The sequence below is a fragment of the Arachis duranensis genome, chromosome 3 (assembly GCF_000817695.3).
Source record: "Arachis duranensis cultivar V14167 chromosome 3, aradu.V14167.gnm2.J7QH, whole genome shotgun sequence".
NCBI classification, from domain to species: Eukaryota; Viridiplantae; Streptophyta; class Magnoliopsida; order Fabales; family Fabaceae; genus Arachis; species Arachis duranensis.
The window spans coordinates 134,089,528-134,113,743 of record NC_029774.3 but is presented as its reverse complement, the minus strand read 5'-3'; the positions used below and the strand labels follow the sequence as shown (position 1 = coordinate 134,113,743).

Here is a 24,216-nt window from a genome sequence, read left to right as displayed (position 1 = left end):
ACAAAAGAGCTAAAATAGCGTGTTCGGACCTTAGATAAATTTTGATAGGGAATTAGTTTAATTGTTAAAACTATAGATGGTATCCTCAAATTAAATCCATCCGCTATTCCAAAGTTCAGTCCGGCATGCGTGAAAAATGTGTAAAATATAACATGGGATAAACAGTTGAGATGATTTATAGTAAGCTCGATAAAGAGTTGCGCAGAATTTAATTTTATCGTAACTAGAACAAATTTGATATTTGATATGATTGCGATGCTTTGTGCATTATTATAACATGCATTATCTGATAAGATTATTGTTACGACTTTTCATACAAATATTTTAGCTGATGTGGTGTTCTACGAACAAATGACAGTCTTCCTTACCGACAAAGGAATGTACTGATGGGTAACATTGACTGAAACAAACTTGTAACTACCGTCCAAAAGAAATGTAATTACTCGGTCAAATTTTTAAGATAAATTACTCAGGGGATAGTAATAACTGCAAAAGGCAATTGATTAATTTTTTTTCTTTATATTTGAGTTAAAATCGATTAATTTTTTTACTAAAATATTGGTTTCTTAACATATTCCATATACAAAATTAATATTATGTTTATTTTTGATTGCTAAAATCATATGATAATTTGGCTTAAATTTATTAAAACGATAGCTTTTTTAAAATGAAAAATTATAATTTAATGGAGACTAAAACTCTCTCGCTTTTTAAAATATTTAGATTTCTATGTAAAGATGTTTTTTAGAGGATCAAAATCAAATATCTCGTGATTATTTTTATGAAGACAAAGAAACAGAATTATGTTACAAGGACAAAAAATAAAACAAAATATTTAAAAGAATAAAAATAGTTTTTAATTAAATATTTTGTTTGTGCAAATAAAAATAGATCCCCAGAAAATAATAATTAAAATTTATGTTATTTTATTTCATTATACTTTATTTTTTAATTTTTGGTGTCGTCGACACGGAGGTGAGTGACTGAGGTGAGGTGGTGGTAGAGCAGAAAAATACCATAGTGGTGGGTGGCTACTTTGAAACACCGACCGGACTTTTCTTTTACTTAACTTTCTCTCTTGACCCACTCCACTCCCAAATACATTCATTGATTTGATTTGCTTATACTCCAAGGTTGCTTTCTGATTTCGGATCACTTCCATTTCTTTCTTTTTGTTGAAGATTCAGATTTCAAAGGCAACCACCACCACCACCACCAAAGTCCCATGGTACGCGCCCACACGTACTTCGATTTCGATAAACCTTTGTTTTTCTTTTCAGTTATTAGCTCCTCAATTCAATTCATTCCATTTTGAATGTTTTGCAGGCCTCCACCTTGCGCCCTTACTTGGCGTGCATTCGCAACACCCTTGACGCCGCTATGTGCCTCCAGGTATGTTTTTGCTTTTTCACCTTTTTTTTTTAATTATCATTGTTTCTTGTTGTTGTGAAACTAAGAATTGTTGTGGTTTTTGGTTGATTGCAGAACTTCCCTTGCCAAGAAGTTGAAAGGCATAACAAGCCTGAGGTTGAGCTCAAGTATGCTTCTCTTACATCTATATTTCACTTTTACACATTGGTTCTTATTGCTGATTTTTTTTTAATTTATTTATTTATGTTCCAAAAATTATGATTGCTCTAGGTTATACTTAATTTGAAAGTTGATATCCATGTTGAAAGCTTGTGTACTATGATTAATGCATTGTGTTATTTTTTATATATATAAATCAAAGCAATAATTTTCTCAGTGAAGGTTGTAAGTTTTGTCATTTATTTGCAGGTCGAGCCCTGAGTTGCTTCTCAATCCGGTAAGAACCTTCCTATTGCAAAAGAAATATGTTAGGAGAATACTCCTAGGTGAAAGGACACACCATGGATTACTCTAATACCATGATCCAGTGATTCTATAAAAAAGTAGCCACATTACAATGTAATAGTAATTAGGCAACTGTTCATAAAGAGTCTTAGATAGATAGCTTAGATTTTTTTTTTATGTAGGTACTAGAATTAAGAGAGCACATTAGATTATTGCATCCTTTTGCACATAGTGAGATTACTATTTATGAATAATGGATAATACAGGAGGAACAATTATTAAGCAGTCTATGATTTAATGACATAGGCTTGAATTCTAAAGATTAAGTGTCATCCTTTCTTGTTACAGTACATGATTTGTTTTTGTTTGCATTGTTATGGAAAGCAAGTATTTCATGTTGCAAAAATGGAGAATGAAAACATGTTTTATGCTGGCTGTACTTGGTATCATTATTTCTTGGATCTATGCTGTTCTGTTATTGCCATTCTCTGTTTTGCTCATTCTTAGCATAATTAGGAAACCAGTTTGATTTTTGCATGTGTTTGTTAGGTATAACCTGAGCCTGAGACTCATAGTTGGTAATTGTGCCATAACATTTTTCTCCCACTTTTAGTCTACTTTTCTGAGTGATGTTTACAGAAATTAATATGTTTTGAATCAATTCTCCATAGGAAGATGAGTGCAATTTTGTTCTTTTATTTTTTATTTTTTACAGGTTTTGATATGTAGAAATGAGGCTGAAAAATGCTTAATTGAAACATCTATCAATTCATTACGGATAAGTCTCAAGGTAAACTTATCCTTTTCTGGTTGATACTGTATTTTAAATAATGTTTTGTTAGACATTGAAAACATTTAGTTACTGATGTGATAATGTGATAACTGATAACTAGCTTCCAGAGTTCTTGGCTTCTAAAGGTCCCGTGTTTTCCTTAAGATATGAGCTGTCAACTCAGCCTTAGATTTTTTATTTCTTTCCTTCAACTTTGCTGCAATGCACATTCTGCCCCTCTTGGAAACTTTGACATATGTTATACTTAGAGTTACACTTGCATCTTGAACATGGTTAAAATAGATCCCATCAGCAAAATATCATATAAGCATCTTGACAATGATCAAATTGCTTTCATAATTTAATTTCGTCAGCATATTAGCAAACTCAGAATGTTTCTAATAATCAGATTAACATATGATGTGTACCAATATTCATAGTTTCCTTTATTTTTAATTATATCCTCTCATGCAGGTGAAGCAGGCTGATGAACTTGAAAATATACTGACCAAGAAATTTCTTAGGTTTTTGTCAATGAGAGCTGAGGCTTTCCAAGTACTGAGGAGAAAGCCTGTGCAGGTATATATCTTAGACATTTACACTACGGGATTTAATTCTGCAGCAGTGTGTGGTGATAGTTTTGCTGATCGAATAATGTTTAGTCATTAATGATCAAATTCTATTTTGTGGCTGCTTCGTAGATGTTGTACATTGCCTGTATCTACATTCTAATGATTTGCTTCGGTTGATGAATTGCCATCCTTACAAAGAGTAGACAAAAACATAGAACATCCAATCTCGAGTCTTGTCCATTTCCTATGTAGTAATTGATAAAAAAAATGTGAAAGAAATCCTCTGGGACAGTGGGAACTTGCTTTGTAAACACCTGATAGAAGATGCAGAGTGTTGTTAACATGCATCGAGTTTTCTTGGTAACATCTAATTGAAAATTTGCTGTCTTTTGTTGCTTCTCTTGCAGGGATATGACATTAGCTTCCTCATAACAAATTACCACTGTGAGGAGATGCAGAAGCACAAGCTCATTGATTTTATAGTGCAATTTATGGAGGCAAGAATCTTATTGTGCCCATAAATAGGATTTGCATTTCATTTCATTTCATTTTGTAGCTTAAGGTAGTATCTGTATCTGTGGTAACAAATCAAGTGGCTATCAAAACTTTGAAATCCTAGGAATTGTTAAGGAAGCATTACTGATTACTCATTTGTACTTCCCATCAATACGAAAACTTTAGCACAAGGTTGTTTAGAACATGATTCAGCCAGTAATTGGTTCAGATAATAGCATAACATGCAAAAAATGCAGCAAGATATTTTTTCTTCTTTTCTTATTATGTATTAGAACATATTAATTTATGTATTTCTTTCATATTGAGTTAATTGTTGGCAGTTCAGTAACGGATTTGAAAATGCAGGATATTGATAAAGAGATTAGCGAGCTCAAAATGTCGGTGAACACAAGGGGGAGGCTTGTTGCTACCGAGTTTCTGAAGCAGTTTATATGATGCTTTACCTTAAAAACTACCAAATGCCTGTAAATTTTCTTACTGTTGCAGAGATGTTAGTTTCCGGAGTGGTTGGGTCCCAATGCAATGCCAGTGTTTGTGATTGTAGTTACAGTGAATAAATTTTGTAGATGTTAGTTTAATTTAGGAAGAAAAATCTCATGCTGCATAGGCCAGATAATGATTTTATTTAATTAATGGGATTCTTAGTAGGTGGAATTTTAATTAATTATCTCATGAAAATTTATTATATAGTTTTGAAATTTGTATTCTTATTCCTAAATGAGTATTAAAAATAAATATATTTGTAATTTATACTTGAGAATTGAGAATGTTATAAACACCAACTAAAGATTTATTATTATTATTGTTATTATATAAAAAACGAGTTTGTAGCGAACACTAATCAAAGATTTAATTTCACCATAAAGAAAGATAAAGGATTTATTTTTAATAATAACAACTATTTCGAAAGTTATATGCGGTGATATATGGTTGTTTTCTCATCTTTGAAAAAGTTGAATTTTTAACTTAAATTTTTTATATAAATGAAAATTTAAAATTTTATCCTAATTTTTTTTATTAAATTATACAAATTAAAATCTGAAAATAATTTATATATATATTTGGAATTTTGGATGCTGAATTTATTTATTTATATTTAAAAACTAAAAGAAATATGTAAAAGGTAATTACCGGGCTTAAATTTCACGCAGTTTTAACGCCGAGTCCATATGTTTGTGTAAAATATAGGCCCAACATGTTGCTGATATGTTGGACTTTATTTTTGGTCAAAGATATGTTGGGCTTAAAACGAACGCTACCATCAGTGTATATAAGGCTTACATTTGGACTCTTACACAACACTAACACCCATTGACCCTAATGTTGGGCTTCTATCACACTCTTCTTTCTTCTCTTTTATTTTTTATTTTTATTTTTATTTTTTATAGTTAAACCTCGTCTTAAACCTCGTATGCGGTTTTTCTCATAGTCGTCAAGGAGTTGCGTGACCGCGCCAGTGTCGTCCCAACATTCGCCTCTAATTTACCGCGAATGTACGGCTACCAACCCCATTATCACCGTGGCGGTGCCGGAAACCGCCCCCGGCAGCCAGCTCCGCAACAGCCTCAGAACGCTGCCGTCGGATTTCAAAACCCTAACCCGTTTCCTCCGTACGGTTCCCACCGTCCGAACGCAAACGGTGCTCCGGCATGGCTTGGCATCACTCCCCAGCAGCTGCCCCAAACGCAGAACCCTAACTTCCCAATCCAAAACGCTATCGGCTTCGCACCGCAGTGGCCTCAAACTCCCAATCCAAAACAGGCCATCATCGAGCAGCTTGACCGTGCCGCCGCCACCGCCTGCCGGGACTTCATCGCCGCCGGAGAATATGTCTCTGCGTGGAATGTTTCCCAGAAAGCTCTTTTGGCACTCCAGGTTGATTCTTGGAACACTTTGGGCATTAAAATGCAGCAGGTTCCCTCGTTTCACCGACTCATGATCACTGAAGGCAAGGTATATTTTCAGAAAGAAAACAATTAGTTGAGAATTGATAGATTTTTTAAAGGAATTTTATATTAGAAAGTAGGTTTGATTCAAATATTATATCTTTGTCTATAAAAGATTCTGCTACCTTTTTTTTTGTTTGGTTGTGTAGGTGAATGCTTTTGTGCATTGCTTTGTTGGGGTCCGAAGAATCACTTCATTGTATGATTTGAAAATGGCAATATGCAGGAATGAAGGTGTTGCGGAATTTGAAGCACTGGGTTTGGGACCTTTTTTGCGGCAGCCTTTGGTAATGCATTATTTCTCAGTTAGTCCTGAAGCTACTGAAGTGTTTGAGATAACGAGTGGGGAGATAGTAAAGTTTCTAAGTGAGTTTTTAGATGTCTCCGGGAGTAAAGAAATTAAAGCTGAAGAATTTTTGGATTTTATTGCCAAGAAGCGATTGGTCAAATGTAGGGAATGGCTTGGCATTCGGATTCACAACTTGGGGTATTTTCTTGTTCTTTCATTTTTTTTTTGGAAGGTGGTATGTATAGTGTTAGATGAAGGGGTGGAGTTCATAATGGAGAAATTTATGCATTTATGATTAAATGAACCCACTTCACATAAATTGCTATATAGTGGTTTAATGCTAAGCCGATGGGAACTGCAAAGTTTTCTGCCAAATAAATACTCAGTGGTAATAATTTTGGGTTTTTTCCTTCCCCTTTCTAATAATTGAGTTGTATGCCAATTTGAGTTAAAACAATTTTTCTTTTCCATTGAAATGATTTTAGTTTTCATATTGTTGTTTTGTGGCACTTATAATATCGTGTGTCTGAAGCTTTTGGAGAAAATTCATAATAACCTTGATAAGTGGTTTCATGCTTATGATTTTTTGCGCCTCCTTTGACTTGAAGTAGCCTTTTTATGTTTTTATTTGGCTGTACAATATATATTTGTGCCATTTCGTCTTTCTAGCCATATCCTTATTTGATTATCTTAATCCTCTTATATGTGAAGAATCACATTTGTGTGTCTCTATTTTTTATAAATGTAAATTTTAACATATAACTATATTAAAAGTTCAAAATATCTATTGGCATTTCAATACAGTGATACTGGTGTTACACCATTCATGCACACCCAATTTCCAATACTTATAAAGGAATGAATAATTGTTTTTATCTTGTCAGGTTATTTGTTACTCTATATCTATTATACACAAGTTTGGGTTTCAGTCATACGTAATTATTCTTTGTTATGACCACAGAATGCATATAGCTGCCATACGGGAAGCTAGGAATTTTGAGGAATCAACACTGGAGAAATGCTTGAAGACTTTAAAAGTGAAAAGGGAGAAGATCAGGAAGCATCCTATTTCTTCCTCTCAGAAGAAACAGTTAGATGAACGTTTTAGTGCCATAGCTCAGCGTGTTGAGTCATTCTCTTCTGTGGAAAAGTCTTTTCGTGGGAAGCATATAAGATTTACTTCATCAAGCTCAGAAGATGAAGACTGCGATTATTCTACAGAGGATGATCAAAATCAAGATAATGACATCATTAAGAGCAGCTGCTCAATTTCAACGTCACAATTTGGAAAAAGTTCAGAACGAGTGAGTACTTGTCCTTACCCATCTGCAACTGAAGAGATGGAACGACTTCGGGTGAGGTGTGATCCACAGGCACAACTGCATCTGGATAGCAGCCAAAAACAGGAACTTGGTGGACCACCTAGGAAAAAACAAAAATCCGAGAATGCAACTTCAAAATCTGCTCCTTCTAAATTGCTTAAGAAAGAAAAAATTGAATCTGATGCAAACCGGATCAAGAATGGTACCACAGCCAAGGTAGCAACTGACACGAGTGAAGATCTTTCAATGGATAATGATTCTTTACGGATGTTTGTCACAACCTGGAAAGAAGCATGTAGGGAGCACAAAGTTGCTGAGGTAGGTATTTTGGGTTAGCTGAAGTTTAATTCCATCAGGTAACAATAAGTCAATAACAGCAATGCCATTTCCCACATGACGGGGTTGCTTGGAACAAATGACGTCATGATATTTAATTCTATCTTTTATTAGATTGAAAAAAAGAATTTTCCTCCCTCCTCCCTGGACGTAGATTACTAGATTCAGATTGTTTTTCTCGTATATGGTATAACACTTGCCTATTTGAGGATGAGATTACACATTGATTCAGTGTTTTGAACATATTTCCCCTTTCCTTTCATATTTGCAAGTATTTATTCCCCTTTCTATCTTTGAGCATTGACGTAGTCATTGTTGTGTAGGTTTTGGAGAGGATGCTTCGATTTTATGAAGTAAAATCACGTCGAAGGAAGAAGGTCAGAATGATGTTCTCATCATATCCTTTCATCGGGTTACTGAATGCAGCTGTAAGCTTCTTTTCCTTAAATCTATTTATGTAACCTGATATGATTCTATTATGGTTTATTATTACATTTTTTTATGTTGAAATATAATTCAAATTTAGCTTTGACTTATTAATCATATTTTATTGACAAAGACTTACTTATCATATTTTGAATGCAAAGCGTCTCTCTAGAGCCTTATTCCCCTCTGTTATGCACTCTTTGAATATTTGATGAAGTCTTTATTTGTTTTTTATTGGTTTATTTTCCCCATCTTTGTCTTAGTGAAATTCTTGTCTTAAACAAATGAGTAAACAGTCACTTTAATGCGCAAAGGATACAGTTGATATAAATTTATTCATCCAAAGAAAGTTGTTAGTTTGGTCCTTCAATAATCAAAATTACCATCAAATTCATCCTTCTGCATATGGACAATAGATTGAGCAACTAAAATGATGGCTTTTGTTAATAGTAATAGTAGAGAGACTGAGTTGATGTGCTAATATGATTGAGGGACAAAAGCAAGGTTATCACTTGGTATTTAAAAGGATTAAATTGATTTATGTTTGTTATATGTTTGAAGGAATCAAATAGCTGTTTGTCCAAAAAAATGGTATCATCTATTAAAGTTCTCTGTTTTATCTGCAGGTTTCATCTATCAAATCTGGAACATGGAACAGCATCTATGATACCTTACAAGCTATTGGCCATGATGATTTAACTAACTCTTTGACCACGAGTTCTGAATACGAGACCATAGATATTGGACCAAGCCTAGACTATGTACCACTCCCTACAAAGGACAGTGCAAAGAATACACAGAGTGAGTCTGTTTACCTTTAGATCAAGCTTTCAAATTTTTTTTTTTAATTTTATTTTGTTATCCTCTGATATTGGCTTTATTTTCTCTATGTATTCCTTTTGAGAGAATTTCAATTATGCAAGAACTTGCCCAAATATCAAATGACTTTTTGAGTAGGAATTACTTGAATATGTATATGCAGAGTAGGATAAATAAAGCCATCAAGCACAAAAAAATATGCAAGTTATTATCATTGTTATTATTTCGATTATCATTGTTGTTTTCTTTCTTCACTTTTTGATTAATCATTGAAGTGGATTATTTTATATAAACCATGGGCTATAATTGCCACATTTGCCACACATGTTTCCATGTTAGACTATATGGTAGTGGATGCTAGATGGAAGGTTCTACATTTGTTTTTTAGTTATTTTAAGCTGATGCATATACTTTAATTTCTTTTTCCTTCTGTCTCTATCTCTCTTCCCCCCTTGTTTCTTAATCTGTTTTTCTTATTTTTCTCCATTTGATTGAATGGAAATAAATATTACACACAATAGAAAGATTAAAAGGTAGTTAAGGGATTACCTTATGCTTTATTCTCTTAGGTAGTATATGCATAGGGGAGTTTTATACTCCTACAATCTGTATTGTATATTACTTATTCTATGGGAAATTCTCCTAAGATAATGAGTTTTATAATTCAAAATTTTTGATAGGGTTATTTGAGAATTTTCATTTTTTCCTCTCTGAATCACTAAAGGATATCCATGTCATTTGTTACCATATCATCTTTATTTTTCCACTTTATATGACCAATCCTTGCTACACTTATTCTGAGTTGTTTTGAAATCAACAGGAGTTTCTGATGAAGATGTTATCAGAAAGATTTCAACCTATTTTGACTTCGATAATGCAGTATATAGAAATTGTAACTCACCACTTGAACGTGGATTTATGTTGTTGAGGAAGTTTTATAAATGTGAAGATTGGGTGTCTGAGCAATTTGGGGTGAAGAATTTCAATTCTCTTGGCTATGGGGATTTCTTATCATTTGTTGAGAAGTATGTTCACCACCTGCCTCATGAACTACTCAAATTGCTAGTTGGTAGCACATGTGGAAAGTCCTCTTTGGAAGCTTGCATGTCCTCGAATCAGTTGGCCTTTTTGGTATCTCAGGCTCTTAGTGGTTTATGGGATAAAGAAAAGATAACTAAGAAGATGATTTCCATGCTGCTTATCAGACAGTTTCCTTCAGTTAATTTTGATGTGATGGAAAATGGTGCACTTGAGGATTTTCTGGGGTCTATTGGGGAGCAGAAGTCTTCTGTGACTTCAAAATGTGTTCTCTTTTCTGCAGCAATTATTCAAAAGTACCACTTTGAAGACTCATTACGTGATGGAGATAATTTGTGTAAGATCTCCACAGATAACTTGCAGATGATACAGAAAACAAGCTCCGAAACTGTTATAGCAAAAAAGGCAATTGAAGTCTTACTTAAGGCACCTATGTTGTCTGACTTGAGCAAGTGGTCTCACTGGGATTTTGTCTTTGCACCCTTCTTAGGCTCTCTTACATCATGGTTGTTGAACGATGTGAATACCAAGGAATTGTTGTGCTTGGTTACCAAGGATGGAAAGGTGATACGGTTAGATCAGTTGGCTACACTAGACTCATTTCTGGAGGCTGCAGTTCAGGGATCTTCTTTCCAAACAGCTGTGAATTTGCTATCTCTGGTCTCATTAGTTGGTGGAGAAAAATATGCTCCATTGTCACTTTTAAAATGCCATGCTCAGCGTGCGTTCGAAATCATGTTCAGAAACTCAATTGAAAATATTGAAGTTAGTAATGGCAATGTTCTCCAGTCTGATGGAGCTGTGTGTAAAATGAAAATGTTAAGTGAAATTTCAACTACAAAGATGACAAGTGAGTTCAACAAACAAATGCATAAACTGAGTAGCGTAGTGTCTACTTTGTCAAGATTTATCCTTAAATGCCTCGGTTTTCTGCCTGCTGAGTTCCATAGTTTTGCTGCTGATGTGTTACTTTCTGGAATGCAATCTGTTTCCAAGGATGCTGCTTCAGCAATTTTATGTGAATGCATCAATATGGAGCAACGTCTCATGCTTCATGAAGTAGGATTTTCTCTGGGTATTACCGAGTGGATTAATGATTATAATTCTCTTATTTCAAATGATGCTTCGGACTTGTCTTGTGCTGGTTCATCATGCATAAAAGATGCTAAGACTGAAAAAAGTACAGGCCTGAAACATGATCAAGCCATTGTCGATAAAACTTCTGTGCCACAAGCAGAAGTGGCTTCTTCACCTCAGGCTGGTGGGTTCAATGAAAGGGGTGAAAATTCTAATGTTCAATCTATCGGTTGCCCCGAAGATGCATTCCAACATGTTGAAGATACTGATGCAGCCTTGGTCATTGAATCAATTAGGCGAGACGAATTTGGTCTAGAGCCTAGCCTTTCTGATGTTGAGAATTGCATATTGCAGAAGCAGCATGCTCGATTGGGGAGAGCACTGCATTGCCTTTCACAAGAGCTATATTCCCAGGATTCACATTTTATTCTTGAATTGGTAAGGATGCCCATTCAATTTTTTTTTTTTTTCATTTATTGCTTTGCTTGTGCTTAAAATGAAGTAGGAACGGATGGATATTTAGTGGTTCCCTCTTTCTTCATTTTTTTAGGAGTATGTTAATGTTTGTACTCTATACCCTATTAGACATCATTTATTAGATTTTCCTAAGCGATTGAACTTTGGAAGGGTGGGAGAAATATTTAGATTGTGGTAATTGGAAATGTTTTTTTTTTTTTAAAATCATATTTGATTGAATTTTTTGGTTTACAATTTGATAACATCATGATAAACAATTCTTTGAGAGTTGTGGCAGATTTGATTATAATTATCTTCAACGTTTTTTATTTGAATAGATTATAATTAAATGGTTTAGGGTTTTGCACTATTATGAAGGAATAGATTCCCAACATGAAAAGTTGGTTAGAATTTTGATGAGTCTTTTGGTAGCTTTTTGTTTTAATATTCTTTGTATATCTAATAAACGGTTGTTCCTATTGTTCAGGTTCAAAATGCAGATGATAATACTTATCCAGATAATGTCGAACCAACACTAACATTTATTCTTCAAGATTCTAGGATTGTTATATTGAATAATGAGAGGGGTTTCTCTGCTCAAAATATGAGAGCACTTTGTGATGTTGGAAATTCAACAAAGAAAGGATCTAATGCTGGTTACATAGGGAAGAAAGGCATTGGCTTCAAGTCTGTGTTCCGTGTATGTCAGGAATTTTTCTGAGTTTATCTATCCTTTTGTCATCACAGACCCTTTCCCTAGATAGTTTATTTTGTACTTCAGATAGTGTGCGGTATTAATTTTTGTTGGCTTCACTGTAGGTGACAGATGCTCCAGAGATTCATTCCAATGGTTTTCATGTTAAATTTGACATCAGCGAAGGACAGATTGGTTTTGTTTTACCTACAGTAGTACCTCCTTGTGATACTTGCCTGCTCAGTAGAATGGCATCTACTGATACCGATTCATGTGATGATAAACATTGGAACACATGCATAGTGCTGCCATTGAAGTCTCATCTTCCAGAAGGGAGTGTTGTGAATAGCATTATGACTATGTTTTCAGATATTCATCCTTCATTACTACTATTTCTTCACCGCCTGAAGTGTATCAAGCTAAGAAACTTGCTTAATGATACACTTATTGTTATGAAAAAGGAAATTTCAGAAGATGGAATCATTAAAGTGTCTCATGGGAAAGAGAAAATGGCATGGTTTGTTGTATCTGAGAAGTTGCAGACAAAGTCTTTTCGCTTTGATGTGAAAACAACTGAAATCTCTATGGCATTTACGCTACAGGAATCAGATGATGGATACAGTCCATGTCTAGATCAGCAGCCCGTTTTTGCGTATCTTCCTTTAAGAACATATGGCCTGAAATTCATTCTTCAAGGTGATTTTGTTCTTCCATCATCTAGGGAAGAAGTTGACGGAGATAGTCCATGGAATCAGTGGTTATTGTCAGAGTATCCTAGTTTATTTGTCAGAGCACTGAGAGAGTTTTGCATGCTTCCCTGTTTTAGGAATGAACCAGGAAAGGGGTTGTCTGCTTTCATGAGTTTTGTCCCTTTAGTTGGGGAAGTGCATGGTTTTTTCTCTAGTCTTCCTCGTCAGATTATTTCTAAACTGCGATTGATGAGTTGTTTACTTGTTGAAGGTGACCTCAATCAATGGTCTCCTCCATGCAAGGTATTGAGAGGATGGACAGAGCAGGTGCGCAATCTACTTCCTGATAATATACTTCTCGAACACCTTGGGCTTAGATACTTGGATAAAAATACAGTATTATCTGATACACTAGCAAGGGCACTAGGCATTGAGGAGTTTGGCCCAAACATTCTTATTAGAGTGCTGTCGTCTTTATGTCACACTAAGAGTGGGATGATATCAATGGGTATGAGTTGGTTGGCTTCTTGTCTAAACACACTCTATGTAACAATATTCAATTCATCTGGCTCAATGTCTGCTAATTCTGAAATAAGAGAAGATATTCTTCAATGTCTTCAAAAGCTTCCATTTATTCCACTTTCAGATGGTACATATAGTTCAGTGGATGAAGGCACCATATGGCTGCAGTCCAATACATCAAGCATAAGTTTTAACAGCAAGCATAACCTGGAAGCTTTCCCTAATATATGTGCTAAATTAAGGACTGTAAACCCCACCCTTTTTCCCACCTCTTCTGCCGATACTTCAAGCTTGAATACAACTATCCTGGACAATGTTACACGGTTACTTCAAAGTATTGGTGTTCAACAGTTGTCTGTACATGATGTTGTGAAGCTTCATATTTTACCAGCTTTGTCAGATGAAACAATGGCAAACAAGAACAAAGTTTTGATGGTGGAATATTTATGTTTCTTAATGCTGCACCTATCAACTACCTGTTCAGATTGTGTCATTGAAAAGGAGCATATAATCTCAGTGTTACGGGGTAAATCTTTGTTATTGACTAACTGTGGCTTTAAATGTCCTGCTGAGGTTCCAATTCATTTCTGTGCCGGATTAGGAAATCCTGTCAGTCCAAAAAAGTTGGCTGATTTTGTGAACATGAGGTGGCATGAGATAGAGATAAGCTATTTGAAGCACCCAGTTAATGAGTCGTTTTCTTCTGCCTGGATGAAATGGAGGGAATTTTTTGAGAAAATTGGTGTCACAGATTTTGCCCAAGTAGTCCAGGTGGATAAGAGTGTTGCTGATGTATCTGACACCACTTTTAAGCATGCAATGTGGGATAGGGGTTTAATCTCACCTGATTCTAGAGTCATTGATTGGGAATCCCCAGAAATACTGCATTTAGTATCCTTATTGTCTAAAAGTGGCAATCAAGAAAATTGTAAATATCTCTTGGAGGTTCTTGATAGATTATGGGATGCCTGCTATGCTGATAAAACTATAGGTTACTTCTCTAATTCTGACGGAGATAGATATCCCTTTAAGTCTGCATTTTTGTGCAAGTTATGTGATGTGCAGTGGGTAGCATCATCCATGGATGCTGAGCTTCACTATGCTAAAGATTTATTTTACGATTGTGAATCAGTCCGGATGATCCTTGGAGCCTTTGCACCATATGCTTCCCCAAAGGTAAAATTTTTCCTGCAATTTTGATGCAAGGATGAGTGGGTAATACTAATGAGTTGTGTAATTTGGGAGTTGGGGATTGACTATTAATAGTATATTTTTCCCCTTGTCCTTTTTAACTTCTTTTATTTTGTTTTATTTTTTTAAAAAAATCTTTATCTGGACTATATTTCGTATTCTGGATTTTGATTGTCTTCAGTTTACGTTCCTTGTCCTGGTAGTTGTAGTATTGTCATATTTTTATCTTTGGGATTTCAGCTTTCAATTTATCATTCGAGAAGTTGTAGTGTGTACAGATATTTTCCGGTGGTGTTCTTTTCTAGTTCTCAATCGATGTCTGAACTTGTGTATCCAAGTTTTGAATGATGTGATACTGTTCGGAAAATAGAATATAGGCTTTGGGTCTTGATGTCAGTACGTTTTCTATTTCAGGTGAAAAGTGAAAGATTGGTAAATGATTTAGGGTTCAAGACAAGAGTAACTCTTGGTGACATTTTAGATATTCTTAAAGCTTGGAGAAAAAACTTACCAAATTCTCCATTCAAGGCCAGGTATGCTCCTTTTCATCTTTTGCACACAAATGTAAGTATGTAATAACTTTGACTGTGTGAATATTCACAATTGTTATCAGTAATGTTCAGTGCTTACCATTCCCTTATGTTAAAAGCTCTTGATTTAATTTCATAACAATTCTCCGAACAGGGTGCATATTAGTTGTCCAAACATTTTTGGGATTGTTACACAGATGTTCACCTCATGTCTGTTCTGAGAAGTTCTGTTTGTCTCAAGTTGTCTGAACTCTTAACTTTTTTATTTTAAAATAGGGGGCTGGTTATACAGTGTTTTGAGTTTTCATGTTTTAATTTCTGTAAGGATTTTGTACATAAAGAATATAGGGCAGAAAAAAGAGTGAACTCTTATAACAAGAAAAACAAATCTTGAACTCTTTGAATTAGTTGTTCATTAACCTGTGTTAATGCTTCTACATCTTTATGTGATGTTTAACACAATTTTGTCTGACTGTTAGTTTCTACATATTTTTCCAGCATAAGACAAATGTCCAAATTGTATTCATTCGTTTGGAATGAAATGGCAGCTTCAAAGCAGAAAACCATGGAAGATTTGATGTCTGGACCTTTCATATTTGTCCCCTACTCATCTGTCTCTAGTGATGATGATGTTGTATGTGGAACATTTTTGTATCCAAATGAAGTCTATTGGCATGATTCAACTGGCTCTGTTCAGGAAATGAAGGAGTTCCATCCTCAATGCAGTTCATCTCTTTCCCCTATAAACAAGTCATTGTGCACTATTTACCCTGGCCTTCGTGGATTCTTTGTCGAGGAGTGTGGAGTACAAGAGTCACCTCCACTACGAAGCTATATTCAAATTTTGCTGCAGTTATCAACTGCCACTTTACCATCACAAGCAGCAGATAAGGTATGTTCTGAGCAATGAAAAATAACAGATTTCTTTTGCAAGAAACCTTTTTAACATCCCCCTTATATGTAGACTTTCCAAGTTTTCCTCAAGTGGGCAGATGGATTAAAATCTGGTTTGCTGAGTCTTGAGGATGTCATATATTTGAAAGATTGTCTTTCCAAACTGGAATTCCCAGTGCTTCCTACTGTGCAAGATAAGTGGGTTTCATTACATCCTTCCTTTGGCCTTGTGTGCTGGTCTGATGATAAGAAGTTGAAAAAAGAATTTAAGCATTCAGATAACATTGACTTTCTGTACTTTGGCGAGCTAACCAAGGATGATAAAGAACAGGTTCAAAATAAAATCTCCAACCTCATGAAAAACTTAGGTATTCCTGCAATCTCAGAGGTATGATTTCTCTTCACTTGAAGGGCTCTTATTTGTGGTAGTATGTATTTTATAAGTTGTTATATTGACACAAATAAACACTACAAACATGAACATGTTTCTATTTTGTTTCATTCCTAAATTTTGTTTGATATTTTTGTTCTTGATTGTATCGGATTTATATTCTCTGTTGGTAGTTTAAAGTTAGATATTTCATTTTCTATTGCTTGACCAAGAGTTACAAATCATAATGGACATGTGCTTCCACTTTGTTGTCTGAGCATTTAGAATGTGTTCATGCATTAATATGGTAAAAAATGGCCCCTTTGGGTTGCCATTGGCAAGACATTGGATAATTCTTTGGTAACAAAGTACATTATTCAATATGCTAGGGATGAAAAACAAATTTAGTAATATACTAAATACCGTTTGTGAAATGACATGGTTTGCTTGGAGAAAGGAATTAAAATGGTTTGGTCATAAATTCACTTTTGTTTCATAACCAGATTTTTCAGATTAACTTTTATGGCTAGATTTAATTGGGTCCTAGAAAAGACCTTTCTGGCATAGTATTCCCTAGTTGGGAATTTTAAGAGCCCCAAACTGAAGTTTACATTCAGTCCCAAGATCCCTATAATAAATGCCTCAATATCCAGATCAAATTGATGAAACTCCCCTAAAATTAATGCATTTTTGAAGATAACCAAATTTTCTACCGCAACACCTACTAAAATAAACACTTTCACCACTGATTGGATGCTCATGTGAATTCCATGTCGAGGGCCACATTGTAAATCGATAGTGAAAATCAACCCAACATTTGACATACTTGATTTTCTAATTGAAAGGATCCATTTCCGGTTATATTAAACAAACAAATTATCGGCAGTATAAATCCTCTCTCTGGGAATATCCTAGTTATATTTATGTCCTTGAGACCTTGACATTATCGGTTATACATTAATGCATCATGATTTTTAGTGCAGGTTGTAACTCGTGAAGCAATATATTATGGTCTTGCTGATTGTAGCTTGAAAGAGTCATTGATTAACTGGATCCTGCCATATGCTCAGCGCTACATTCTTAAACTTCACAGTGCTAGATATGCTCAACTCAAGCAGTCCAATTTCGATATTGTGATGCGTCTCAAAATTATTGTTGTCGAGAAGCTTTTTTATAGGAATGTTATAAAGAGTTGTGGCAGTGCATCAACAAATCGAGTTGAATGTAGTTGTCTTCTGCAGGTACGTTGTAAATCCTTAATTTTATGACTGAAGGAATCATAATATTTTTTGAATGAATATTTGTGATGGAAGCTGAAAACAAAACCTGAAGAATGTGGAAATGTCTGCTTGACTTTCAATATATAAAATTTTAGAAGCTAGGCATAATTTATATTTTCAAGTCATCTTCACAACCTTAATTAATGGATAAGATTCCATTACTGCATTACTAGAAAATTTGATTGAGATAATTGGTGATTTAATTCTTTACATGGACCAAAGCCTACGCCTGGAAATTAACTGCGTGTCACAGCTCAGATATATGCTGCATTTTTTTTTGCTTTTTAAAGTTTTCTCTTCTGAGTTCTGAACCCTACCCTTATATATATGCGTGCGTTTCTTGCAGGAAAACGTCCTGTACACCACCCAAGAATCAGATTATCATTCTTTGTTTATGGAGCTTTCTAGTTTATTATTTGATGGGACTTCTGAATTACATTTCGCAAATTTCCTTCATATGATAACAACCATGGCAGAGTCTGGGTCTTCTAAGGAGCAAATAGAATTTTTTATAGTAAATAGCCAAAAAGTGCATAAACTTCCAGATGAAGAACCTGTTTGGGAACTATCTTCTGTGTCAACACTGGAAGAGGTAGGCAAGGTGCTTCCCTTGGATCAAGCGCCATCAGTAAATGGACAGCTCTTTACAAGAAGAAAGGCTGGGGTCAACAAAAACTGGCCGCCTGCTGATTGGAAAACTGCGCCAGATTTTAATTATGCGCGTGCCAATGGTTTGAAGACACAAGCTCCTGGGATTAGCAACTTCACTGAAGCAACAAAGGATGATTATTCTGAAAGCACTACTGATCGACCTGTTTGTGCTGAGCAAGCATCACTTTCTTTTGATTGGACCATTAAAGATGACCAGCCGGCAAATTCGGTGGCATTAGTGTTGCATGAGAATAACAACTTGGAAGGTCAATCCTATCATGATTTTGATCCGAGTGCTTTTGCCGTCCATACTGGATCTGATCCTGTTTGCTTAGATGAACCTCTAGATGAAGTTAACACAAATTCGTCATCAGTTTTTAGCAGGAGAGATCGACTTCAATATGGCGCATTTGATGCAGTGCAAGCAAAGGCAACAGGCAGATTAGGTGAACTTCTTGCATGCAAATACTTTGTTGAGAAAGTTGGAAAGGATGCTGTAAAGTGGGTCAATGAAGTTAAAGAAACAGGATATCCATATGACATAGTCATCGGGGAGGAGAGCAATATAGAGTACATAGAAGTTAAAGCAACCAGATCCCCAAGAAAAGACTGGTTCAACATAACGACAAACGAATGGCAGTTTGCGTTTGATAAAGGTGAATCTTTTAGCATTGCATTTGTAGCAATAATGGAAAATAATGTTGCAAAGGTCACAATTTTCAAAAATCCTGTGAAGTTATGCCATATTGGTCAGCTGCAATTGGCTGTCATGATGCCAAGACAACAGAAGCAGTTGCCTCCTAGCTGCCATTCCTAATTTATTAAGCTGTTTAGATGGATTTGATCAAGTCAGATTCCCAGTTTCAAGGCCACTCCTTTCTGGAGCCGGCCAGAGGCATGCTTGTTGGGAAGTTTTGTTTTAATTGCTGACACTTGAGAAGATCAATTATGAACTCAACCATGCAAGATTTGTCACATAAACTTCTTGCACCGGGATCGGGTGTTCTGCATATAACAGTTATCTCGAACTCCCCACATCAAGGGTCTTGGGGCAAATAATGTGGGGACACCTCAACAGCACTGTATGTATTTTCTTATTCCAAGATTTTCCAGTTTTAATACAAATCTCTAATTCTTTGGAAAAGGTTCATTTCAGCTATATTGTGTTTGTCTCAAAAGTATGGCTGTCAATAGGTGCTATTTTTAATCCTTGATTATCTTTCCATTTGTTAGGCAAGTGCAAGGGTTCATCTTGTTGTGGATGTAAATACTAGATAGTAAATACACGACCTTTTAAATTTTACTTGTTTTAGGATCCGAAATTGTTCTCGATCTAGCACGCAGTTGGGGAAATGTAAAACCGCTTGCTTTTGCCATAATAAACGTAGTTATTGTCATGCTCTGGAGTTTTATACTTGTGCGAAAAACTAGAGTGAGACCCGTGTCATGCACGGAAGTTAAATTAATATAGTATATTCTAATATTGTTTAAATATTGATTAGATAATATATAAATTATTGTTAAATTTAAAGTATTTAAATTAAAAATATTTTACAAAATATTTATTTGATAATTTATATATAATTTTATATAATTATTCAACCTATATTAGAATTATACAAATTTACATTTTTATTTGTTGTTTTTATTATTTGCCAATAATTGAAGAAAAATTTTAGAAAAAAAATGGATTAGAGTGAAAGCATAAAAAATACAATATAATGATATATTTAAATGTATTTAGAAAGGGGATGTGTTAATTTTGAACTTGTTTGGAATAGTTTTCAGCAACTGATATGATATATTAAGAAATAAAGTAATAGTAGAAGAGTTGCATGTAATATGTTTTATAAATAGACTAAAGTGTATAATAATAATAAGAGTCTTATACAATATATACAAATAGGTCAAATAGTGTGAAATTTGAATATTTGTAAGTGAAATTTTTTGAGTAAATAGTCAAATTAGTTTTTGAAAGATCACTCGTTCTTTAAATTGGTCATATTAGTCTTTTCGTTATTTTTTTTGCTGATGATGTCAAAATTTACTAATGTGACATGTTAAGTGACATCACAACACACTCTTAGGAGTTTTAATTAATTATTAAGATAATAAATTTATAAAATTAGATCAAATAAAAATCTAATCGAGGGGAGAACTTGAAGTATTAGAATTAATCAATTTGAAGTTGATTTGATATAATTTCATAAATTAATCATGTTAATAGTCAATTAGGACTACTAGGTGTGTGTTGTGATGTTACTTGATGTCCGACATCAACAAATTCTGACGCCGTTAGCAATGGAAGTGCCAGAAGAATTACCATGATTAATTTAAAATTTTTTAAGTATGAATTTGATTAAAAAATTCTTTTAAGAACCAATTGAAAAATGAGTGATTTTTTAGGGACTAATTTGATGATTTATTCAATTTTTTATTATGATATTTTTAATATATATTTATTGTATTTAATTAGTAATTTATGTTTTAATTGAATAATAATAATATGTAATTTTTTTTAAAATTTTTTATTTTTTCCTTAAAGATAATTGGTTGATTTTCATATGTTGTCATATGTTTAGAAATGCTGATGTCTCATTATTAGAAAAAAAAAATAAGATGTTTAAATTTCATAGTACAAAAGATTGATATTAACTTTTATAAATTGAAAAACAAAAGAAAGAAGATGAAACATTCATGTAATTTACTATTTTATTTGTTAGTTTTTTTTAATTTGGACCATCAAGGTCTTCAATATTCTTTTCCCCACCTAAGACAAAACCTCCTTACCTCCTTTTTTCTTTTCTTCTTGTCTGGAGCTGATACAACAACAGTGGCTATCCGAGTTCAATTACTTTTCTGTCTCATGATTAAATTTTAATTCTATGTCGAGTTGAATTAAATTTTAATTTGAATACTCCATGAAGAAACCTGGTATCTAATAGGTAAATATACATACAATTCCTAACGTGTCTAAGAATAATGTATCTATTTGCAGGCTGGCATAATTCTAGGTCCTAATAATATATTTCTCGGTTGCTAATTGCTATATATCCAGAATTGTAGTCTCATATAACATCAGTATGAAATAATTTAAGATCTAAAAATCTATTGCAATGTCAAAACTTTGCAGTAATTTTATCAGAAGATGCGTACATGTTATCAAAAGGAGATATAAAGGGTAATCACAAATCTGATGATGTTCAAGTAAGGGGGAAATAACACTACATCAACTGCCAAAAGCGAGTCTTAAGAAGACTCTCGTTACTGAACAGTAGTTGAACTTCCAAGTCCTTTATTTTTTAAAGAAAATCCGATTTACAACATCAACAGGTAAAGCATAAGCTGGATCTATTGGTTTTAGGCCAGGATATTCAAGTAGTGAAAGCCCTGCAACAACAAAACAAAACTTTAGCATCCCAAGTTTACTGTAAGAAGGGACTACCAATACTAAGCAGGGAGCACAAGAAATACCTAGTTTACCTACTAAACTCTCCTGTCTTTTCTTTTCTCTTCAGTTTTTGAAAAATAATTAAAATATCATATTGCATATACAAGTCTAATATGATTAATTAAGAAGCTGACAACGGAAAATGAAAAAGGGGGAGAAGACAGGAGGTAAACTACCAGCTACCCCAAAGTAGGTATGGAAGACATCCACAGCATCATCTGGCCTGTCTGAAATTCCACCTTTTTCCTTGTCCTTGAAGTTTCAACACAATATTTCAGAAATACTAACCTTGCAACTAAAATAGAAGAAGCAAGAGCATTCTTATTAATAAACACATGACATGTCAGATAAACTAACCTGACAGTCTAAGATAAATTTTATAAGTTTCTCTCTACTGATCCAGTGAACCCTATCGATCATGATGAGGCTAGAAAGAACCCACCACGAATAGCAGACCTGGGATGATCTAAAATCTTGTAAAATAGGCTAAGAGAGATATTAAGAGCACAACAGCATTAAATCTACACTTGAAAACATATGCTTACATCAGGGAGTTTCTCAGGACGCCCATTCAGACCTCCAGATTTAACTTGTCGCTCACATAACCACCAACCAAGTAAGTCCTTGTTAACCAGATCTAACGACCCCGTAAGAGCGAGAGCTCCCACACAACAGAAAACTGACAATGAGAAAAACAATATGTTACAAGGATGCTTCATCGATACAACAAATTCTATTATTCAAAATTCAGAATATAGAGAAACTAAAGCAGGCATATAAACCATTCATTCACCAGTACAAATAATTGTTGTAGGTTCTGCTATTTATATTGTAAATATAAGTGATATAACGTACTTTGGCCAGCATGAGATTCCCCACCCGGTGTGCAACCAAAACCACCATCCATATTTTTGCAACTTATAATGTACTTCACAGCCTTTTCCACATTGATTTTATCCAAGCGATGTATTATTGAAAGACAACAGATAGCAATATAGGAGAACCTAAAACAAAAAATTCAGTGGTCGTTTGTCAAAAAGACAGTAATGTCATACATGCACACCAATCAAAAAGATATCTTGTTTGAAATACCGTGTATCAACTTCACCCCACATATCTCCTGAAAAAGATCCATCTTCATTTTGCAGGCCAACAATATCTGACAAAAATATTAAGAAACACAAGATAGAGACCTACACTTTAATAGTTAGCGCGTATTTTATTAACTGATCTTATGTTTTAAGATTTTAATAAATAATCAATCAAACTCAATCAACTTTGACAACCCAAAACTAACTTAAATTTTCTTTTTTTCCATATCGAGCAAGAATTATGACTGATTTTTTCTTTTTTATTTTATTTTATTTTATTATTATGAACATCATCTCTTGCATCACAGCTAAAAATCCTTGTGAATCCAAAACCTTCAAAGTTGGCCACTATGTATGTCAAAGGATACAATTTGTCACCTTATCTGCATCAATAAGATCCATCTTGTCAAAGAGAGCCAACACCTGCACTGCACTCAGTGTATACAAGATGTGCGGGTCATGTCCAACATTTCCGCCAAATCCCCCTGCATTAATGTATCTCAGGTGTTTTAATGTCAGTAGGGTCCAACAAAATTAGAATTTTGATAGCAAGGGAACAAATAAAACACTGAACAACCTGAATCATGCTGACAACTCATTACCCATGAAACAACCTCGTTAACATCCACAACGTCAAGCTTTCCCATCAAATCCAGAGCAGTCAAACCCCAGTATGCCCCGTTCATTCTTAGATGCTCCATCACCACAGATTCAAAATCATCCTTCCTCTGGAAACCAAGAAAAGAATGTGACAAGGAGCTATCAAACACCAAGCATTTCAGCATAAAAGACAAATGATCCACTGAAGTTGATCTCTTTTTTATTCTTTTCTTTTGCAGACTATATATAAACGGGAGGCATACCTTTTCAACTGATAATATATATTTCACGTGCTTGTCAGTAACCAGCTCTCCCATCTTGAAAGTAAACTATCCAACATCAAAATTAGAAATATCAGAATCAAAGGTTTAAGGTATCTACCAATGACCAAACCCATAATCCCTTTCTTTTTAAGGGAGGTTTCATAAATATAAAATGTATCAAGACAACAATATATCAAAGTTATTTTGTTTATTTATTTAATTTACATTCTCCAGTGATTTTGCTTTATTTTTCTTTTTCATTTTTTTCCAAGAAAATTTCCGAATATCTTTAAGAAATCATCCTTATTTTAATTTAAGAAAGAAATTGCAACAAAGTAGCACATCCAAACGCATTGATATTTTCCCTTGGTTCCTTTTCTTTAACTTCTACCAGAGCCCGAGACATGAGGCATAACAAGTGGAATGGGACATTCCCAAATGGCAGGCTTGTGATTCATTTAGGCAAGGCCTGTATTATCTCCATAACCAATCTCATACACCAGATTTTAGTTCAAACTTCAAAATAAATAAATAAGCACAATGAAGCACTAAAAGGAGGCTGAGGAACAGGAACAACAAAGTACAAAGAAGACGACTTAGACTTTA

The 24,216-nt window shown here is 34.3% G+C and overlaps 3 protein-coding genes across 7 annotated transcripts in view; 2 read left to right on the top strand and 1 right to left on the bottom strand.

Moving 5' to 3' along the window:
• The first annotated feature begins 946 nt into the window (after positions 1 to 946).
• Positions 947 to 4,373, top strand: LOC107482279 (actin-related protein 2/3 complex subunit 4). Of its 2 annotated transcripts, none has more exons than XM_021139539.2 (9): positions 947 to 1,023; positions 1,182 to 1,228; positions 1,327 to 1,392; positions 1,486 to 1,538; positions 1,780 to 1,807; positions 2,531 to 2,605; positions 3,062 to 3,166; positions 3,567 to 3,656; positions 4,021 to 4,373. In XM_021139539.2, the coding sequence occupies exons 2-9, from the start codon at positions 1,226 to 1,228 to the stop codon at positions 4,108 to 4,110; spliced, it is 510 nt and encodes a 169-aa protein (XP_020995198.1). In that variant the 5' UTR covers positions 947 to 1,023; positions 1,182 to 1,225; the 3' UTR covers positions 4,111 to 4,373. The 2 variants fall into 2 exon arrangements, with proteins under 2 accessions (XP_020995198.1, XP_052114637.1); XM_052258677.1 differs by having other exon boundaries at positions 950 to 1,023; positions 1,188 to 1,228.
• A 733-nt stretch (positions 4,374 to 5,106) lies between these two features.
• LOC107482280 (protein NO VEIN) lies at positions 5,107 to 19,641 on the top strand. Of its 2 annotated transcripts, none has more exons than XM_016102725.3 (13): positions 5,107 to 5,628; positions 5,771 to 6,108; positions 6,872 to 7,550; positions 7,892 to 7,996; positions 8,621 to 8,795; positions 9,634 to 11,366; positions 11,872 to 12,084; positions 12,204 to 14,465; positions 14,895 to 15,013; positions 15,509 to 15,902; positions 15,975 to 16,292; positions 17,258 to 17,515; positions 17,901 to 19,641. In XM_016102725.3, exons 1-13 carry the CDS (start codon positions 5,167 to 5,169, stop codon positions 19,020 to 19,022), a joined length of 8,178 nt encoding a protein of 2,725 aa, XP_015958211.1. In that variant the 5' UTR covers positions 5,107 to 5,166; the 3' UTR covers positions 19,023 to 19,641. The 2 variants fall into 2 exon arrangements, with proteins under 2 accessions (XP_015958211.1, XP_052114619.1); XM_052258659.1 differs by having other exon boundaries at positions 5,495 to 5,628; positions 5,848 to 6,108.
• Positions 19,642 to 21,289: 1,648 nt separating this feature from the next.
• Positions 21,290 to 24,216, bottom strand: part of LOC107482284 (geranylgeranyl transferase type-2 subunit beta 1) — a 3,758-nt gene continuing 831 nt past the window's right edge. The window contains exons 2-10 of one of the 3 annotated variants that reach the window (XM_016102730.3): positions 23,611 to 23,676; positions 23,325 to 23,475; positions 23,116 to 23,232; positions 22,749 to 22,815; positions 22,512 to 22,660; positions 22,202 to 22,335; positions 22,014 to 22,112; positions 21,833 to 21,908; positions 21,290 to 21,595 (exon numbers count right to left, since the gene is read on the bottom strand). In XM_016102730.3, coding sequence (XP_015958216.1) covers positions 21,501 to 21,595; positions 21,833 to 21,908; positions 22,014 to 22,112; positions 22,202 to 22,335; positions 22,512 to 22,660; positions 22,749 to 22,815; positions 23,116 to 23,232; positions 23,325 to 23,475; positions 23,611 to 23,664 — 942 coding nt within the window. In that variant the 5' untranslated portion in view covers positions 23,665 to 23,676 and the 3' untranslated portion in view covers positions 21,290 to 21,500. Of the gene's footprint in view, positions 21,596 to 21,832; positions 21,952 to 22,013; positions 22,123 to 22,201; positions 22,336 to 22,511; positions 22,661 to 22,748; positions 22,816 to 23,115; positions 23,233 to 23,324; positions 23,476 to 23,610; positions 23,677 to 24,216 lie in introns of those variants that run through there. The other 2 variants (XR_002373223.2, XM_052259004.1) reach the window with 2 other exon arrangements.

Excerpts from the sequence above, each read along its gene's own strand:
- LOC107482280 (XM_016102725.3), top strand. The coding sequence starts at position 5,167 with ATGTACGGCTACCAACCCCATTATCACCGTGGCGGTGCCGGAAACCGC. Across the intron at positions 7,997-8,620 it reads TCGGGTTACTGAATGCAGCT|GTTTCATCTATCAAATCTGG; the intron begins GTAAGCTTCTTT and ends TTTTATCTGCAG. Across the intron at positions 8,796-9,633 it reads CAGTGCAAAGAATACACAGA|GAGTTTCTGATGAAGATGTT; the intron begins GTGAGTCTGTTT and ends TGAAATCAACAG.
- LOC107482279 (XM_021139539.2), top strand. Across the intron at positions 1,393-1,485 it reads ACGCCGCTATGTGCCTCCAG|AACTTCCCTTGCCAAGAAGT; the intron begins GTATGTTTTTGC and ends GGTTGATTGCAG. Across the intron at positions 1,539-1,779 it reads AAGCCTGAGGTTGAGCTCAA|GTCGAGCCCTGAGTTGCTTC; the intron begins GTATGCTTCTCT and ends ATTTATTTGCAG.